At 45.5% G+C, this 20,997-nt stretch overlaps 1 protein-coding gene across 1 annotated transcript; it reads right to left on the bottom strand.

Annotated features, from left to right (window-relative positions):
• Positions 1–5,584: 5,584 nt before the first annotated feature.
• LOC123149916 (E3 ubiquitin-protein ligase RGLG5) lies at positions 5,585–13,208 on the bottom strand. The gene is made up of 18 exons (XM_044569715.1): positions 13,020–13,208; positions 11,380–11,448; positions 11,193–11,279; positions 10,287–10,371; positions 10,036–10,176; positions 9,842–9,955; positions 9,661–9,758; positions 9,472–9,551; positions 9,271–9,376; positions 9,050–9,177; positions 8,776–8,947; positions 8,624–8,680; positions 8,493–8,522; positions 7,773–8,114; positions 6,379–6,477; positions 5,992–6,073; positions 5,836–5,918; positions 5,585–5,644 (listed from the first exon to the last, which is right to left on the bottom strand). The coding sequence occupies exons 1-18, from the start codon at positions 13,206–13,208 to the stop codon at positions 5,585–5,587; spliced, it is 2,022 nt and encodes a 673-aa protein (XP_044425650.1).
• Positions 13,209–20,997: the final 7,789 nt, after the last annotated feature.

Below are 20,997 nucleotides of genomic sequence, written 5' to 3' on the forward strand. Positions count from 1 at the left end.
CCCTAACAAAACTAACTCGATTACATGATAAATCTCATCCAACCCATCACCGTCCAGCAAGCATACGATGGAATTACTCACGCACAGCGGTGAGCATCATGAAATTGGTGATGGAGGAAGGTTGATGATGACGATGGCGACGGATTCCCCTCTCCGGAGCCCCGAACGAACTCTAGATCAGCCCTCCCGAGAGAGATTAGGGCTTGGCAGCGGCTCCGTATCGTAAAACACGATGAATCCTTCTCCCTTATTTTTTTTCTCCCCGAACATGAATATATAGAGTTGGAGTTGAGGTTGGAGGAGCACCAGGGGGCCCACGAGGCAGGGGGCGCGCCCAGGGGGTAGGCGCGCCCCCCACCCTCGTGGACAGGGTGTGGCCCCCCTGGCCTTGATTCTTTCGCCAGTACTTATTATATATTCCAAAAATATTCTCCATTAATTTTCAGGTCATTCCAAGAACTTTTATTTCTGCACAAAAATAACACCATGGCAATTCTGCTGAAAACAACATTAGTCCGGGTTAGTTCCATTCAAATCATGCAAGTTAGAGTCCAAAACAAGGGCAAAAGTGTTTGGAAAAGTAGATACGTTGGAGACGTATCACCCCCTTGGGAGTCCGAATTGGACAAGGAGGGGGGCGCCCCCTCTTTCCTCCCTCTCTCTCTCTCCTTCCTTCCCCCTTCCCCTTCCTAGTTGGAATAGCTAAAGGGGAGTCCTACTCCTACTAGGAGGAGGACTCCCCCTCTCCTTGGCGCGCCCCAAGGCCGGCCGGCCTCCCCCTTGCTCCTTTATATACTGGGGCAAGGGGGCACCCTAGAACACACAAGTTGATTGTTCCCAGCCGTGTGCGGTGCCCCCCTCCACCATAATCCACCTCGGTCATATCGTAGCAGTGCTTAGGTAAAGCCATGTTCTAGTAGCATCATCATCACCGTCATCACGCCGTCATGCTGACGAAGCTCTCCCTCGAAGCTCTACTGGTTCGTGAGTTCATGGGACGTCACCGAGCCGAATGTGTGCAGAGCACGGAGGTGCCGTACCTTCGGTGCTAGGATCGGTCGATCATGAAGACGTACGACTACATCAACCGTGTTGTCATAACGCTTCCACTTATGGTCTACGAGGGTACATAGACAACACTCTTCCCTCTCGTTGCTATGCATCACCATGATCTTGCGTGCGCGTAGGAATTTTTTTGAAATTACTGCGTTCCCCAATAATCATCATCTTGTGTCTGGGATCTCCATCTCCAAAGCACCGTCATGATCACCATCGTCACCGGCTTGACACCTTGATCTCCATCATAGAATCGTTGTCGTCTCGCCAACTATTGCTTCTACGACTATCGCTACTGCTTAGTGATAAAGTAAAGCAATTACATGGCGATTGCATTTCATACAATAAAGCGACAACCATATGGCCGCTGCCAGTTGCCGATAACTGTTATAAAACATGATCATCTCACACAACAATTTATATATCATCACGTCTTGACCATATCACATCATAGCAAGCCCTGCAAAAACAAGTTAGACGTCCTCTACTGTGTTGTTGCTAGTTTTACGTGGCTGCTACGGGCTTCTAGCAAGAACTGTTCTTACCTACGCATCAAAACCACAATGATTTTTCGTCAAGTGTGTTGTTTTAACCTTCAACAAGGACCAGGCGTAGTCAAACTCGATTCAACTAAAGCTTGAGAAACAGACACCCACTAGCCACATGTGTGCGAAGCACGTCGGTAGAACCAGTCTCATGAACGTGGTCATGTAATGTCGGTCTGGGCCGTTTCATCCAACAATACCGCCGAATCAAAGTAAGACATGCTGGTAAGTAGTATGACTATTATCGCCCACAACTCATTGTGTTCTACTCGTGTATATAACATCTACGCGTAGACCTGGCTCGCATGCAACTGTTGGGGAACGCGGTATTTCAAAAAAATTAGTACGATCACGCAAGATCTATCTAGGAGATGCATAGCAACAAGAGGGGAGAGTGTGTCTACATACCCTTGTAGACCGAAAGTAGAAGTGTTAAGTAACGCAGTTGATGTAGTCGAACGTCTTCGTGATCCAACCAATCAAGTACCAAACGCACGGCACCTCCGTGATCTGCACACGTTTAGCTCGGTGACGTCCCTCGTACTCTTGATCCAGCTGAGGCCGAGGGTGAGTTCCGTCAGCACGATGGTGTGTTGATGGTGATGACGAAGTTACCGACGCAGGGCTTCGCCTAAGCACTACGACAATATGACCGAGGTGGAAAACTATGGAGGGGGCACCGCACGCAGCTAAAGATCAACTTGTGTGTCTATGGGGTGCCCCCCTCCCCCATATATAAAGGAGAGAGAAGGGGAGGGCCGGCCGGCCCCTAGGGCGCGCCCTAAGAGGGGAATCCTACTTCTAGTAGGAGTAGGTTCCCCCCTTTCCTAGTCTAACTAGGAGAAGAAGGAAGGAGAGGGAGAGGGAGAGGGAAAGAGGGGTCGCGCCCCCTCCCTTGTCCTATTCAGACTCCCCTTGGGGGCACCTCCTGGCTACGGCCCTCTCTCTCCCCTAAGGCCCACTAAGGCCCATAACTTCTCGGGGGGTTGCGGTAACCCTTCGACACTCTGGTTTTATCCGAAACTATCCGGAACACTTTCGGTGTCCGAATAACATGGTCCAATATATCAATCTTTATATCTCGACCATTTCGAGACTCCTCGTCATGTCCGTGTCCACATCCGGGACTCCGAACAACCTTTGGTACATCAAATCACATGACTCACAATACATATCGTCATCGAACGTTAAGCATGCGGACCCTACGGGTTCGGGAACTATGTAGACATGACTGAGACACATCTCTGGTCAATAACCAATAGCGGAACCTGGATGCTCACATTGATTCCTACATATTCTATGAAGATCTTTATCGGTCAAATCGCATAACAACATGCGTTGTTCCCTTTGTCATCGGTATGTTACTTGCCCGAGATTTGATCGTCGGTATCATCATACCTAGTTCAATCTCGTCACCGGCAAGTCTCTTTCCTCGTTTTGTAATGCATCATCCCATGACTAACTCATTGGTCACATTGCTTGCAAGGCTCATAGTGATGTGCATTACCGAGAGGGCCCAGAGATACCTCTCCGATACACGGAGTGACAAATCTTAATCTCGATCTATGCCAACTCAACAAACACCATCGGAGACACCCGTAGAGCATCTTTATAATCACCCGGTTACATTGTACGTTTGATAGCACACAAGGTGTTCCTCTGGTATTCGGGAGTTGCATAATCTCATAGTCATAGGAACATGTATAAGTCATGGAGAAAGCAATAGCAATAAACTAAATGGTCATAGTGCTAAGCTAACGGATGGGTCTAGTCCATCACATCATTCTCTAATGATGTGATCCCGTTCATGAAATGACAACACATGTCCATGGCTAGGAAACTTAACCATCTTTGATTAACGAGCTAGTCAAGCAGAGGCATACCAGGGACACTCTGTTTGTCTATGTATTCACACATGTACTAAGTTTCCGGTTAATACAATTCTAGCATGAATAATAAACATTTATCATGATATAAGGAAATATAAGTAACAACTTTAGTATTGTCTCTAGGGCATATTTCCTTCACCAGGAGCACTAGCAGGCCGAGGAGCAGCTCACAGTCGGCAGAGCGGCCGCGCCAGATGAGGACGTGGCTGAGCAGACGACGCTGCTCGAGTCCTACCGCTCTGCCCACAAGATCCATCTCAACCGCTGGCGGTACCGCCGGCGTCAGGCAGAAGTGGAGGCCGACTACAAGAAGTTCGACGATGTGGTAGATGAGGTGTGGGGCAAGAGCGAGGACAAGGAGAACATCGCTGGCTCCACCAAGGTCGCGTCCCACTTCCACGACCACAAAGTCGGCACGTCCGCCGGCACCATCGACATCGAGAAAGTTTAGTGCATGGTAGGACGCCGTTGCTCGGGTCCCAGGAAAGCCATCGCTCTTCCCCTTCGCCTGAAGCCAAGCTTGGAGGGATAATAATCATCGGCCTATTAGTCGCTCAAGCTGTGGTGGCGGAGGCTGCAGAGGCAGAGCTGGAGAGCGACAAGTCGGAACTGGAGAAGGTGAAGGCAAGTGTAGGAGCTTCAGTTCTCAGAGCTCATAGCCGAACATGGGGAACGGACGCCAGCGATCATTTAGATTAGGTTGAAATTAAAGTATGTTTGAAATTATACCTCTAGAGTCGGACAAGCTCCGCTTTTAGTTGAAGTATGTCCGAAATGTAATAAATTTCATCCGGTTAGTTAAAAAGTTATTTGAATTATGCGGGCAGCATTGGTTGGCGGCCTCCGACATCACTGCCCGCAAACTGGTCCCCCTCTATCGGCGGACAGATGCCGGAGCAAATTTGTGTGTCAGCTTTGGAAAGCCCTAATGTGAGGTGGAAGTATACCTGTGTGGTAAAAGTTTCTTGCCAAAGTAGTGACATCATCCCCAATCCACTCTCATGTATAGTGATCTAAGCAGTCTTATATATTTTTATAGCATGTAGTTTCATGTCTTTAAGAGTGCATGATTTCCTGTTTATCTGGGATAGAATAAGTGAAATTATCTGTGTGAGGAGAATGATGAGTTCACATGAGAGGCATGCCAATGTTGGTATTAGGATCGGAGAATATGTATCTGAAATAATTAGCAAAAGCGTTAGCAATTTGCTGCGGCTTAAAATGAATAACATCATTTTCATCCTTGATGAAGACGATCGTGTTTCTTCTCCTTCTCTTTGGCATAGCGTGGTGAAAGTATCTAGTGTTTGTATCTTCATCTTTAGCCCGCTTTTTAGCCCTTTGTTTGTAAAATTCATTGAGTTTAGTAGATTTTGTTCATACCCGGTGGTCTGTGAGTTTTTCAACACATGACCTTGTTGGTGAAGATGCTTCATTTGGATTTAACTAATTTTTAAAAATGATCAAATTTATTATAAAAGTTCATCGGAAGTACCAAGTATCTAAAAGTAATAAAAAATACAATGAGATTTCGAGATCACTACTGCCGCCAGAGGAAGCCGTCAACGCGTCGATGTCGCCCCTCCACCATCGGAACGGGTTTGACCTTGTCAATGACAGCCGGGAAGTCTTCATACACATGCCTCTAAGGACCAGCGTCATGGAGCCGCAGTTTTCGCCGTTAAACCCTTGTATAGATCTAAAACACCTCACCAAATATTGCCACATGGTGAGAAACCCATACCTTACCGCCCCAAGGAGATAGCAGGAATCTATGTGAAGCTCTGTTGACTACTTCCAGACGGATGAACTTGAGGAGAATCGGAGCCCGGAAGACAAACTCAAAAAGAAACGCCGCCATCCGTCCAAGTGTCGCGCCGGCCAGGACTAAAAAACCCTAATCTAAACTACCAATCGGAGCGGAGGCATCGGGATTTCCCTCCCCATCACCAGCCGTTGGATGGGTTTAATTAATCCGATCTTCAATGTTAAGCTCTTGTTGAATTGTTTTTTTTTCTTCCTACACCATCTCTTTAGTGTCCCTGCAAGAGCACTAGGGCATTTACAATGCCGACTCGCAAATTTCCTCCGCATTTATCCGCGGATAGGGGGAACCAGTTTGCGGACATTGATGCCGAAGGCCGCCATCCAACGCTGCACGCATACATTTTAACAATGGTTCAAACTAACCGTACGAAATTCTTGCAAACCGGTCGATATTCATCAAAGTTCAGATAGGAAATAGCACAAATCATCCATACATATCATCCAAATAAGTCTAGTACAACAATGATTGACCGGATGTCCAACAAGTTTTCATCAACGGATCATGTCGTCCCACACACTGCCCCTTCAGCTTCATCCAACTGCGTGTGTACGTAAATGGTTGTCCCTGTGTCCTGCGGTATGTCACGGCAGCGCATGCGGGCTATATAATGTGTAGACCAATATTGAGTGAATGAATGATTTAAACAAGTTGGGCAAGAAGAAGCAAAACTTACAATCTCCTCCTTTGCCACGTGCAATGGCCACCTTGCCTCCTGTAGAAGTGAATGCTCTAGCCAATGCAACCAAAAGACCGATCTGATGGAAGAGACTAGGCAGCACATTATACGTCAACACTCTCCCTCGCGTGTGGCTCCCTCAGGCCTAAACATGGACCGAAAGTGGGCTGCAATTTAATTGTGCCAGCCGGGTATTGAACTCAAGACCTCTTGGCTCCAATACCATGTAGAAATGAATGCTCTAGCCAATGCAACCAAAAGACCAATCTGATGGAAGAGACTAGGCAGCACATTATACGTCAACACCTCCAACTAACCAACCACGTGATAAAACTTGGTGACGATGGTCTGGATGGCGTATCAGTGATCCGATAATGACCTCACATTGCGTTCTTGAATGATGTGCATGTCACATAGCGCAATGTGCTTCTTGCGTGAAACGATTCCTGCACTTGCTGTCAGAAGGTCCCCCTCTGCTCCTGCCTACGAAACCCGCACATACGGCCAATCACACATCGCACAACAGCTCATTCTCCATGGTCGAGTGCCCCGCCATCCTTCGTACTCTGGAAAACTACATGGCGTCCGAAATTAAGCAAAATGGCATTTGACTCTGTCGAGCGTGGTGTCCGCCATGGAGGGCGTTGACTGGGGGGGGGGAGTACCTGGGTACAAATGGCTCCAGGGTGGACATCGCCGTCGTAAAAGGTGAGTGGGCCCTCGGTGCTGGCAGCGGACGTCCGGCAATGCCTCTGTGGCGGCCGGAGAGGTACATCGGCGGTGGCAGAGGTGGAGGGAGCTGATGCAAAATAAGGGAGGGAAGGGACAGAATGGAAGAAAATGGGACCGAGGGAGGAGGGTGGATTTAGTGGGCCTCGGGTGTCGGAGTCCTACATGGCTGTTGTCCGGACTCCCGCAATCCCAACCCGCTTCTCCACTTTGCGAGAGAAAATGCGTACGAACCATCGACCAGACTGATACAGGCCTGCGTTGGATGACATAACACATCCGGACCGCGCGATTCGGACGGTTACGGACGGTTTGACGGTCTGCGTTGGAGATGCCCTTACCCCTAACAGAAAAGGAGACGCTTCTTGTATTGTTCTAAGCCTCTTTGGCATGATTTTGAAAACCGTTCTCAAGAAGCCACAAATTTTCAAACTTAAACAAGTGCCTAGGCCTACGAAACTGGCCATCAGTAGAGACGAGAATGGACGCATGATCACTCAAAACAGTAGGCAGATGAAGCACTTTGGTATCGGGGGTAAACAGCACACCAATAATCCGGATTTCCCAGCCTCTCTCTCACCCAGCGGCCTGTAAATCGCGATAAGAAATCCGTGGCGCCAACCAGTAACCGCAGGGATCTGGCAGTGCGCGCGAAACGAGACAAGCACTGAGCTGTCGAGGCTCCCCACCCTCAGCGCCTAGCGCATTTGTCTCGCTCCACCGCCACCGGGACAGCGAGCGACAGTGCCACCGGCCGCCACTCTGGAGCGTCAGGGGCGACTGGCAGGCGAGCTAGCCTCTAGCGATTAGACAGGCGAGCCAAGCTCTCCCTGACTGCTACAGCGCGCTGCGGCTCCCGCTCTGGTCCTCCCGACTTGGCAATGGGGTAGCATGGACGGACGTGTATGCACCGATGGCACAGTGCACCCAAATCCTTCCTCGTGTCCGTGGTGCAGCCTCTGCCTCTCCTTCCTCCATCCTCCTTCCTCCCTAGGAGTGCTATATATGGCGTGTGTCGCCGTGCCTTCCTCATCCTCACACTACCTCACTCTCAGTCGCACACGCAGTTTTCTTGAATTCTGGAGCTGTTTCGTCGGCATTGTATTGCCGGGGTGCAGCTTAGCCGTGTATGGAACTATGGATGGATGGATGGTGCAGCCCAGCTTGATGCAAAAGGTTAGTGCATGTATGGCTGGCTGGCTGGTGCCGCTTGCCTGGCTCCCTGAATGCCATCCGAGAAGCGCGCCGCTGTGGGAGGCGTCCCTCCTGGTTGGCATTGAGGGAGTCATGCAGGCCTCGGCTCCTCCTTCCTTCCTTCCTTCCTTCCTTCCTTTACTATGCCTTTCTTCAGGTCTTGCTGCCACTTTGCTAACTGTCTGCGACGGCTTATCCTATCCGTGTGTTTTTCATAAACCAATACAAGTTGTTCTACCACGCATTGTGGGATGCCCATTTGTATTCATTCATTTACTAGGAAGTATACGAAAATGCAAGGCGTTTTCGGGTTTTGCGTAGGGCATAAAAGGTCACATAGGTTGACAGCCAAATGCACTCGGTACCAACCACTAGTAACACTAGCATTAGGTTTGAACGATGAACTACATCAATACCAAGGCCATGTATATATTTACACTTTCCTTTGTAACAGCATCGACGTTCTTTTCTCGATATCCTAAGTGCGCACAAAGTATATATAGTTTGCTTCTCGCTCAAGAGCTTCAATAGAGCCTAATCCTTGTGGAGATAGCCCTCTGGCAAAGAGGGCAAACCTTCAGATCTTTCCCGCAGTCGGCGCATGTCTGCATTCCCATACATCATCAGTTTATCAGTTCAAAAACTTGGTGATTTAACATCAGAACCCCAAAAAAATTTAAGATGCATTTTCAGGACGTTTGAATACCTGGTGCCCACATCCAAAAGCCAGGTTCTTTGCTTCAGACCAGCAGATTGGACAAGTCTGCACAACGGAAGTTCAGCATTGGATACAAGTGTCAAGCGTAGCCACATCACTCAGCACACAAAAACTGCTGCTTACAAGACACTGAAACATACCTGCTGATCACCCACATCACTGTCCTGTCGAGGTGCTGATGCATTCTTCTGTGGCGACCCATAGCTGGTGCTAGTCGATTGACTCTGCTTGACTGCTGAGCATCCAGAGGGTTGTCGATATACACTCACCGGTGGAGGTAACACCGATTGGTGCGGAAATCCTCTTCGTTTGCTGCCAAAGAAAAATACAAAGAAGTTGAGTCTACTGCTGCAAAAGGCCATGGTTGTAGCTTTTCAGCAATTATTATTTGAGTTTAGTTAGATAGTAAAATACCCAAGAAGCTGGAGGTTCATTGTTGCCTTGAACTGAGCTGGGATCTCCATAAGTGCTGAAAGAGCAAATTCTGCCTCGTTTTTGCTAGTAGGAATAGGCCTTGACATGATCTCTGTGAAGTTGACAAACTGCAGTGAACCAACATCAGTATTTCTCATGATTAGTCCAGTCCAGATATAGAGGGTCAAAGTCAATCAACAAAGATTGAAAAAAGGATTTACCTGGAAATTATCAAATGCACGAGAAGGTATGTTGTCATCAAATTGCCTCATCATATCCCAGGGCCCATCACCGACTCCAACAAGCACAATTGACAAAGGGTAGTCACTGGAAAAGGAAATCGCAATTGTGTTGAAATGTAAGAGTTCCGGTAACAATTTTGTAAGTAGATACAATTTCAAAAATATCTTAATTGTTATTACCTTGCTTTCACAATGGCATCTATAGTTTCCCTTTCCTGTGGGCTCAACTGGCCATTACCAGTGTCAACACTGCGTGTAACCTGTGCAAGTTTGCAAGGAAAGCATAACAAGAATCGTAAATTATAGACTCTTAAACTCAGGTAATATTTTACAAAAGAATCAGCACAGTACTGGTACGAGAATATAAACCTGTCCATCTGCTATTATGAGCAGAACATGGTACTGGCCACCACTACTATCAACAATCCCAATAGCAGTCTCAATCATAGGTGCAAATGAAGTGGGACCTGTTTGTAACAATAAATCATGTAAGATAAATTATTATTACCATGTTTTATTGAAGAAGGCTACAAAATATTGATACACTAACCAGCCAAACGAAGCTGTGGAACAATTTCTCTGTATCGACCAAGTGCTTGTTCGAATCGATCACACGGCTGGTTCTCAGGATAGAAGCTAAATACTTTTTGATCATGAGTGGTAGCTGTAGTTTGAAAACAGGATTGTCATATATTCATTTTTTGAACCAAAAAAAAAGAGCTGTGAGGCATGCTATGAACTGACCATCGCCGAATCCAAAGCATGGTATCAGATTGTCCTCATCAAATCGTGCGAGGGTTCTCCCGATAATGGATATAGCCTGCTCATATGGGTTTGGAGTATTCCCTATTGCATGCAAGCTCCGGTTGTGGAAGGACACTTTACCTAGTTAAAAGTAGCAATCGTAACTCATCAGTTATTTTTTAGAAGAAAGTACAAAAGGGAAAATAAGGAGTGAAATTATAGCGATGTCATGTTTTCATCATTGAACAAACCTGTCCATTCGTTGCTCTTGGTGAAATCAATCCCAACGATTAGATTTGAGGACTCAAGTCCAGCATGTGAAAGAGCATCAGTCACCTAGATTAAGCAGGGAAAGCTGAATTATCATGGTATAGGAAAGATGTGCTATGTCCACATGTGCTAAAAGGGGAACACAAGAACTCGGTATGCGAGATGCATAACGTAAATTAGTCCTACACAATGGGCATTCCACACACAAAACAAATAGGTGAGCAACTAATGAGCTCGACTGCAGTAAGTGGTTAGCAACTAAGAATATCAAGAGTTCCACACTTTACTTCAAGAATCAGTGCACGATGCTAAATATTGTATCACATGGGGAATTTTATGATATCCAAAAAAAAAAACAGAGAAGAGCAGAGCAATCTACAGAAGATGAATATGAATCGATTAATTCTCAAGACATTTGCACACCAACAAATGCACTTCCATTCAACACGGCTAGAACGGATTATCCCACAACTCACAGACCGCGGAACTATTTCCACTGACTGCAGTCAGTGGTTAGCAACTAAGCATATCAAGAGCTCCACATTTACTTCAAGAATCAGTGCACGATTGCAAAACATCACACATTCGGGAAATTTTATCCCCCACCCCCACCCCCCCCAAAAAAAACAGAGAAGAACAGAACAACCTACAGAGGATGCATATGAATCGATTAATTTTTAGGACATTAGCACACCGACAAATGCAGTTCCCTCCAACACGGCTAGAACGGATCACAGCACGCAATTCACGCACCACGGAACTATTTCCAGCCAATCGAAACGGCCCACGGCCACGAGGCACGCGTGTACCGCCGTACCAGGAAGCATAGCAAGAACCGCGGAGCAAGCATTAACAGGAAGAAGAAATCACCGGTCGATCTGGCTGACCTGCTCCAGGGTGTGGTAATCGTCGCCGAACTTGGCGCGGCGTTCTTGCTGTGGTGTCCTGGTTGCAATGGTGGTGGCCATGGCCGCCTCGCCTACCCCAACCCCCCCCCCTCCCCCCCCCCCCCCTCCCCCCCCCCCCCCCCCCCCTACCCTCTGGACAAACAAAGCAGCCAAGAATCGAAAGAACCCGAACAGAATCAGCAATCTGCGGAGAAGAGCGAGCAAATCTTGGAAGGAAAAAGGGGTAGGGTTTAACCTGGAAACGGCAGAGAAAAACCCTCGCCGAGAGCAGCCGAGAGAAATGCGGAGGAGAGACGCTACCCTACCAACAACCGGGAAAAAAAATTCATGAGACCAGGTCTCACACGAGACCTATCCTAATGGATGACGCGTGGCATTCATAAATCTCAAAGCATCCCTCATCCCCTACTTAAAATCAGGGGGGAAAGAGATTAGATGCTTTGTTATTTGTGAATGCCACGTGTCATCTATCAGGACGGGTCTCACCTGCTAACCATGAGACCTGGTCTCATCTATCAGTGCGGTTGTTGTCGGGATAAGATAGAGCAGCGGAGAGGAGATATAGTAGGGGATTAAACAGGCCTCCGGCCGAGATCAAACAACCCACATTGCGTGAGGGGAAATCCGTCGTGGGGAAGCAACCAACCCGTGGGCGGGGCGTGGCGGGGCGTTGCAGGCAAGCTCAGCGCCCAAATCGAGCGGCGGGGCGGACAGACGAAACGGGCAACCGGAACGTTCGTTCGTTCCTTCTACTTCTGGAATCTGTGGGCTCGATCTGGGCCGCGGTAAGTTGCGGGGGCGGGCCCAGCTGCCAGACCCATGTGCTCGGAAAAGTAGGATAGGTGTCACGGTGGTGCTCCGTGAGGAGAGATGGACGGAGATGCGGTAAAACTGGGGCGACAGGGAGAAGCATGGGGGCGCGTTTTTAGCTGGTTTCTGGTGTGCATATGTCCATCTTATCGACAATGTGTCCAGATAAGGCACCCTATGGCTTTCTATGTGCAAAATGACAATTTTCATCTCATATATTTGATAACAAGAGGAAGGTTCGTCCTACTAAACAAAGTAACCGTCGTCTTCACCAAACCTTGTGAGCATATCGCGTGAAAATGGACACAAAACCGGCGGTTTAAACATTCACTACTTTCCTAACCGTACGGTGTCATGTGCAGACGGCCATTTTGAGCACCATCACCAGAAGAACTCTTTCCAGCTAGGCCTGACACGTTCTAGAAGGGCAAAGATTAAGCAATGGACAGTTTCAGCAAAAAAAAAACTTAAGCAATGGATCTTGGAGAATAGGTGCTAGCACGATGAGTGTTGGGTTCTTCTTTTTGTAAAACCTCCTTTTGTTAACCCAAGTCTAAAAACCCACCTCCATTAATAAAGAAGAGCGGGACTATTTAATAAAATAACTAGGGAAAATCCAAAAAGAAATTATTACGATCCACCCAAAAATCTCTCTTCAAATATGAATGTACATGGTATCATCGGCCGACCTAGCTACTAACAAACATTCCAACAAGCAACGCCCAAGCCTGTGGGTTAGCCTTTGAAATTTGTGAGGTTAGAGGAGCTACTAATAGCAAGGGGTCAAGGGATGACAAAAAACCTATGGGGTCAGCTGACCCCATAGCCATAACGTGGCTTCACCACTGCCAACAAGCCATCCAGACAAAGACCACCATCAAGGATGCATGTGCACGTCTTGTCAGTGGGCCTCTTCTAGTCGGTGACTCCAAATCAGCCGCGTCGCCATAGTGTCGGCTCACCGGGCGCTCGGGTCCTCTGGTGCTGGATCCTTACGGTACCGGCCGGAACACCTCTCCTTTCCCCATCACCGTTCCGGCAGACTATGAGTCCCACCGGGAAAGAGCGTCCCGCCGTGGGAAGGAGAGGATAAGGGCCGTCGAGGGCCGTGTCACGGTGGAAAATGGTGGCGGCTAATGCGGAGGCGCGGGCAGCCGCAGAGGAGGAAGTCATCCGCACCTGCATTGTGAAGAAACCGCAGCGGAAGAACGCGCGCGCCCTAGCCCGAGAGCAGAATCAAATGGTCCGTGCCATGGCCGAACTGCCACCGAATGAGGACAGCTCGGGCGACGAGCAGATCCGGCTCAATCTGTATTGCATCTTCGACCAGTCCTTCCGCAAGAAGGACAACAAGGGCGCCGAGAAGGGCAAGAGCGGTCGTGGATGAATGCCACCATAGCCAAACATGCCAGATTTTGGTAGTTTGGTGGCGTGTTTAGTATAGTGTGATGGAGTAGCCGGACGATGCATATGCGTCAACGTAGTTGCATGAGTTTGTATGGATTTGAGATATAGTAATTGAGGTGTCCGGCTTTGGACTTCATTTTTTGAGGGTGCCCGGTTAGTGCCCGTGGACGCACCCGGGCGTGTACGCGGGCGTTTGAGGGGCCAGATTTGCCAAGTCCGCCTGTAGATGCTCTTGTTACAATGTTACAATGAGTATTGGTTTCAGACAAGAGAAAAAGAGAAATTCAAAGAGGTACACTAAGATAAAAAGGGAGGAGAACCATGGAAAAACTGGGCATGGAGTTCGGCATCATAAATATTGAGGTTAAACCAAAATAGAAGAGGTCTGTAGCTTTTCACCTTGAGCGAGGTTGTAACGCCTTGAGCGTGGTCATTTGGCTGTCACTCGGCAACACCCCCTAAAGGATGGAGAAACGTTGTTATATGGAAAGGCGATGAACTAGTGAGGATTATATACTAGCTAACCCGGGTTCTGAGAAAATCATCCGTCCATTCCACAACTTGGCTAAACTAAGAACCAGACAGTCGAGCACCACCTTGAATAAGCACAAACTAGTATCATCTTCAAGAACGATGATCCAAGGGGCATGCACGATGATCAAGCATCGCCATCATTTGATGCTCGGGAGAATCTGAGGTTTCCAAGAAGGACGATTATATACCCTCAAAACATCGTCAAGGAGATGATGCCCATGGCTCCAGGGCGTTGCTCACATCTGCCCCCGGCTACCAAACGAAAGACAAGGTCGTCTTCACCCAGATATGCATCGCTAACTGCTAGCTTGAGAGCTGAGTTCTGGGCGCAAGATCCGTTGTATGCCTAGTCAGTCTCATAGCCCATCATGCCATCAGAACCATCTTCGAAGGTCGCCGCCATGGCTCTGAAGGAAATATGCCCTAGAGGCAATAATAAAGTCATTATTTATTTCCTTATTTCATGATAAATGTTTATTATTCATGCTAGGATTGTATTAACCGGAAACATAATACATGTGTGAATACATAGACAAACATAGTGTCACTAGTATGCCTCTACTTGACTAGCTCGTTAATCAAAGATGGTTAAGTTTCCTAACCATAGACATGAGTTGTCATTTGATTAATGGGATCACGTCATTAGGATAATGATGTGATTGACTTGACCCATTCCGTTAGCTTAGCACTTGATCGTTTAGTATGTTGCTATTGCTTTCTTCATGACTTATACATGTTCCTATGACTATGAGATTATGCAACTCCCGTTTACCGGAGAATAAGCTCAACGTTCATCTACAACGTGTGTAAGACAGTTTTACACACGCGGAATACTCGGGTTAAACTTGACGAGCCTAGCATATGCAGATATGGCCTCGGAACACTGGAGACCAAAAGGTCGAGCGTGAATCATATAGTAGATATGATCAACATAGTGATGTTCACCATTGAAAACTACTCCATCTCACGTGATGATCGGACATGGTTTAGTTGATTTGGATCACGTGATCATTTAGATGACTAGAGGGATGTCTATCTAAGTGGGAGTTCTTAAGTAATATGATTAATTGAACTTTAATTTATCATGAACTTAGTCCTGATAGTATTTGCATAACTATGTTGTAAATCAATGGCTCGCGATGTAGCTCTCTGTTTATTTTGATATGTTCCTAGATAAAACTATGTTGAAAGATGTTAGTAGCAATGATGCGGACTAGCTCCGTGATCTGAGGATTATCCTCATTGCTGCACATAAGATTATGTTCTTGATGCACCATTAGGTGACGGACCTATTGCAGGAGCAGATGCGTACGTTATGAACGTTTGACAAAGCTCGGTATGATGACTACTTAATAGTTTAGTGCACCATGTTTTACGGCTTAGAACCGGGACTTCAAAAACGTTTTGAACGCCATGAAGCATATGATATGTTCCAAGAGATAAAATTGGTATTTCAGACTCATGCCCGTGTTAAGAGGTATGAGACCTCTGACAAGTACTTTGCCTACAAGATGGAGGAGAATAGCTCAGCTAGTGAGCATGTGCTCAGAATGTCTGAGTACTACAATCACTTGAATCAAGTGGGAGTTAATCTTCCAAATAAGATAGTGATTGACAGAGTTCTCTAGTCACTATCACCAAGTTGCTGGAACTTCGTGATGAACTATAATATGCAAGGGATAACGGAAACGATTTCCAAGCTCTTCATGATGCTGAAATCGACGAAGGTAGAAATCAAGAAAAGCATCAAGTGTTGATGGTTAACAAGACCACTAGTTTCAAGAAAAGGGCAAAGGGAAGAAGGGGAACTTCAAGAAGAACGGCAAGCAAGTTGCTGCTCAAGTGAAGAAGCCCAAGTCTGGACCTAAGCCCTCAGACTAAGTGCTTTTACTGCAAAGGGACAAGTCATTAGAAGCGGAACTACCCCAAGTATTTGGCGGATAAGAAGGATGGCAAAGTGAACAAAGGTATATTGGATATACATGTTATTGATGTGTACTGATACGTCTCCAACATATCTATAATTTTTTATTGCTCCATGCTATATTATCTACTGTTTTGGGCAATATTGGGCTTTATTATCCACTTTTATATTATTTTTGGGACTAACCTATTAACCGGAGGCCCAACCCAGATTTGTTGTTTTATGCCTATTTCAGTGTTTTGAAGAAAAGGAATATCAGACGGAGTCGAAACGGAACGAAATCAACTGGAGAAGTTATTTTTGGAAGGAAACACACCTGATGGACTTGGACCCCACGTCAGAAGATACGGGAGCTGCCCACGAGGGTGGGGGCGCGCCCTGCCCCCCTGTCTCGTGGGGCCCCCGTGGCTCCTCCGACGTCCTCCCTGCACCCATATATACCCACGTGACCTAAAATTTCCAGAACGCAACATAGATCGGGAGTTCCGCCGCCAGTAGCCTCCGTAGCCACCAAAAGTCAATCGGGACCCTATTCCGGCACCCTGCCGGAGGGGGGAACCCTCACCGGTGGCCATCTTCATCATCTCGGTGCTCTCCATGACGAGGAGGGAGTAGTTCTCCCTCGGGGCTGAGGGTATGTACCAGTAGTTATGTGTTTGATCTCTCTCTCGTGTTCTTAAGATGATACGATCTTGATGTATCGCGAGCTTTGCTATTATAGTTGGACCTTATGTTTATCCTCCCCCTCTTCTCTCTTGTAATGAATTGAGTTTCCCCTTTGAAGTAATCTTATCGGATTGAGTCTTTAAAGACTTGAGAACACTTGATGTATGTCTTGCCATGGATATCTGTGGTGACAATGGGATACCATGTGCCACTTGTTGTGTGTCTTGGTGACCAACTTGCGGGTTTTGTGACATTGGGAACCTATGCATAGGGGTTGGCACATGTTTTCGTCGTGATTCTCCGGTAGAACTTTGGGGCACTCTTTGAGGTCCTTTGTGTTGGTTGAATAGATGAATCTGAGATTGTGTGACGCATATCGTATAATCATACCCACGGATACTTGAGGTGACATTGGAGTATCTAGGTGACATTAGGGTTTTGGTTGATTTGTGTCTTAAGGTGTTATTCTAGTATGAACTCTAGGGCTGTTTGTGACACTTATAGGAATAGCCCAACAGATTGATTGGAAAGAATAACTTTGAGGTGGTTTCGTACCCTACCATAATCTCTTCGTTTGTTCTCTGCTATTAGTGACTTTGGAGTGACTCTTTATTGCATGTTGAGGGATAGTTATGTGATCCAATTATGTTAGTATTGTTGAGGGAAGTTACACTAGCGAAAGTATGAACCCTAGGCCTTGTTTCCTAGCATTGCAATACCGTTTACGTTCACTTTTATCACTTGTTACCTTACTGTTTTCATAATTTCAAATTACAAAAAGCTTTATCTACTATCCATATACCACTTGTATCACCATCTCTTCGCCGAACTAGTTCACCTATACAATTTACCATTGTATTGGGTGTGTTGGGGACACAAGAGACTCTTTGTTATTTGGTTGCAGGGTTGCTTGAGAGAGACCATCTTCATCCTACACCTCGTACGGATTGATAAACCTTAGGTCATCCACTTGAGGGAAATTTGCTACTGTCCTACAAACCTCTGCACTTGGAGGCCCAACAACGTATACAAGAAGAAGGTTGTGTGATAGACATCATGTACTTTACTAGTGTTTATAGCAACCCCTCAGTATTTGATACTAGTTCAGTTGCTAAGAGTAGTAACTTGAAACGGGAGTTGCAGAATGAACAGAGACTAGTTAAGGGTGAAGTAACGATGTCTGTTGGAAGTAGTTCCAAGAATGATATGATCATCATCGCACACTCCCTATACTTTTGGGATCAGTGTTGAACCTAAATAAGTGTTATTTGATGTTTACGTTGAGCATGAATATGATTTGATCATGTTTATTGCAATACGATTATTCATTTAAGTTAGAGAATAATTGTTATTCTGTTTACATGAATAAAACCTTCTATGGTTATACACCCAAGGAAAATGGTTTGTTGAATCTTGATCGTAGTGATACACATATTCATAATATTGAAGCCAAAAGATGCAAAGTTAATAATGATAGTGCAACTTATTTGTGCACTACCGTTTAGGTCATATTGGTGTAAAGCACATGAAGAAAATCCATACTGATGGGCTTTTGGAATCACTTGATTATGAATCTGTTGATGCTTGCGAACCATGCCTCATGGGCAAAGATGACTAAGACTCCGTTCTCCAGAACAATGGAGCGAGCAACTGACTTATTGAATATAATACATACTAATGTATGAGGTCCGATGAGTGTTGAGGCTCGCGGTGGGTATCGTTATTTTCTGCCCTTCACAGATGATTTTATCAGATATGGGTATATCTACTTGAAGAAACATAAGTCTGAAACATTTGAAAAGTTCAAAGAATTTCAGAGTGAAGTGGAAAATCATCGTAACAATAAAATAAAGTTTCCACGATCAGATCGCAGAGGTGAATATTTGAGTTACGAGTTTGGTCTTCAACTAAAACAATGTGGAATAGTTTCACAAACTCATGCCACCTGGAACACCACAGCGTAATGGTGTGTCCAAACGTCATAACCGTACTTTATTTGATATAGTGCAATCTATGATGTCTCTTACCGATTTACCACTATCATTTTTGGATTATGCATTAGAGACAGCTGCATTCACATTAAAAAGGGCACCATTAAATCCGTTGAGACGACACCGTATGAACTGTGGTTTAGCAAGAAACCTAAGCTGTCGTTTCTTAAAGTTTGGGGTTGCGATGCTTATGTGAAAAAGTTTCATCTTGATAAGCTCAAACCCAAGTCGGAGAAGTACGTCTTCATAGGATACCCAAAAGTAACTATTGGGTACACCTTCTATCACATATCCGAAGGCAAGATATTTGTTGCTGAGAATGGATCCTTTCTAGAGAAGGAGTTTCTCTCGAAAGAAGTGAGTGGGAGGAAAGTAGAACTTGATGAGGTAACTGTACCTGCTCCCTTATTGGAAAGTAGTTCGTCACAGAAACCGGTTCCTGTTACACATATACCAATTAGTGAGGAAGCTAATGATGATGATCATGAAACTTCAGGTCAAGATACTACCGAACCTCGTAGGTCAACCAGAGTAAGATCCACACTAGAGTGGTACGGTAATCCTATTCTGGAGGTCATGTTGCTAGACCATGACGAACCTACGAACTATGAGGAAGCGATGATGAGCCCAGATTCCACAAAATAGCTTGAGGCCATGAAATCTGAGATGGGATCCATGTATGAGAACAAAGTGTGGACTTTGATTGACTTGCCCGATGATCGGCAAGTCATCGAGAATAAATGGATCTTCAAGAAGAAGACAGACACTGATGGTAATGTTACTGTCTACAAAGCTCGACTTGTTGCGAAAGGTTTTCGACAAGTTCAAGGAGTTGACTACGATGAGACCTTCTCACCCATAGCGATGCTTAAGTCCGTCCGAATCATGTTAGCAAATTGCCACATTTTATGAAATCTGGCAAATGGATGTCAAAACTACATTCCTTAATGGATTTCTCAAAGAATAGTTGTATATGATGCAACCAGAAGGTTTTGTCGATCCTAAAGGTGCTAACAAAATGTACAAGCTCCAGCGATCCATTTATGGACTAGTGCAAGCATCTCGGAGTTGGAATATACGCTTTGATGAGTTGATCAAAGCATATAGTTTTATACAGACTTGTGGTGAAGCCTATATTTACAAGAAAGTGAGTGGGAGCACTACAGCATTTCTGATAAATATATGTGGATGACATATTGTTGATCGAAAATAATGTAGAATTTTCTAGAAAGCATAAAGGAGTATTTGAAAGAAGTTTTTCAAATAAAGACTTCGGTGAAGCTACTTACATATTGAGCATCAAAGATCTATAGAGATAGGTCAAGACGCTTGATAAGTTTTTTCAATGAGTACATACCTTGACAAGATTTTGAAGTAGTTCAAAATGGAACAGTCAAAGAAAGAGTTCTTACCTATATTACAAGGTGTGAAATTGAGTAAGACTCAAAGCCCGGCCACGACAGAAGATAGAAAGAGAATGAAAGTCATTCCCTATGCCTCAGCCATAGTTTCTATAAAGTATGCCATGATGTGTACCAGATCTATGTACACCCTACACTGAGTTTAGCAAGGGAGTAAAATAGTGATCTAGGAGTAGACCATTGGACAGCGGTCAAAATTATCCTTAGTGGAATAAGGATATGTTTCTCGATTATGGAGGTGACAAAAGGTTCGTCGTAAAGGGTTACGTCGATGCAAATTTTGACACTGATCCAGATGACTCTAAGTCTCAATCTGGATACATTTTGAAAGTGGGAGCAATTAGCTAGAGTAGCTCCGTGCAGAGCATTGTTGACATAGAAATTTGCAAAATACATACGGATCTGAATGTGGCAGACACGTAGACTAAACTTCTCTCACAAGCAAAACATGATCACACCTTAGTACTCTTTGGGTGTTAATCACATAGCGATGTGAACTAGATTATTGACTCTAGTAAACCCTTTGGGTGTTGGTCACATGACGATGTGAACTATGGGTGTTAATCACATGGTGATGTGAACTATTGGTGCTAAATCACATGGCGATGTGAACTAGATTATTGACTCTAGTGCAAGTGGGAGACTGAAGGAAATATGCCCTAGAGACAATAATAAAATTATTATTTATTTCCTTATTTCATGATAAATGTTTATTATTCATGCTAGAATTGTATTAACCGGAAACATAATACATGTGTGAATACATAGACAAACATAGTGTCAGTAGTATGCCTCTACTTGACTAGCTCGTTAGTCAAAGATGGTTAAGTTTCCTAACCATAGACATGAGTTATCATTTGATTAACGGGATCACATCATTAGAAGAATGATGTGATTGACTTGACCCATTCCGTTAGCTTAGCACTTGATCATTTAGTATGTTGCTATTGCTTTCTTCATGACTTATACATGTTCCTATGACTATGAGATTATGCAACTCCCGTTTACTGGAGGAACACTTTGTGTGCTAC

The sequence above is a fragment of the Triticum aestivum genome, chromosome 7A (genome assembly GCF_018294505.1).
Source record: "Triticum aestivum cultivar Chinese Spring chromosome 7A, IWGSC CS RefSeq v2.1, whole genome shotgun sequence".
NCBI classification, from domain to species: Eukaryota; Viridiplantae; Streptophyta; class Magnoliopsida; order Poales; family Poaceae; genus Triticum; species Triticum aestivum.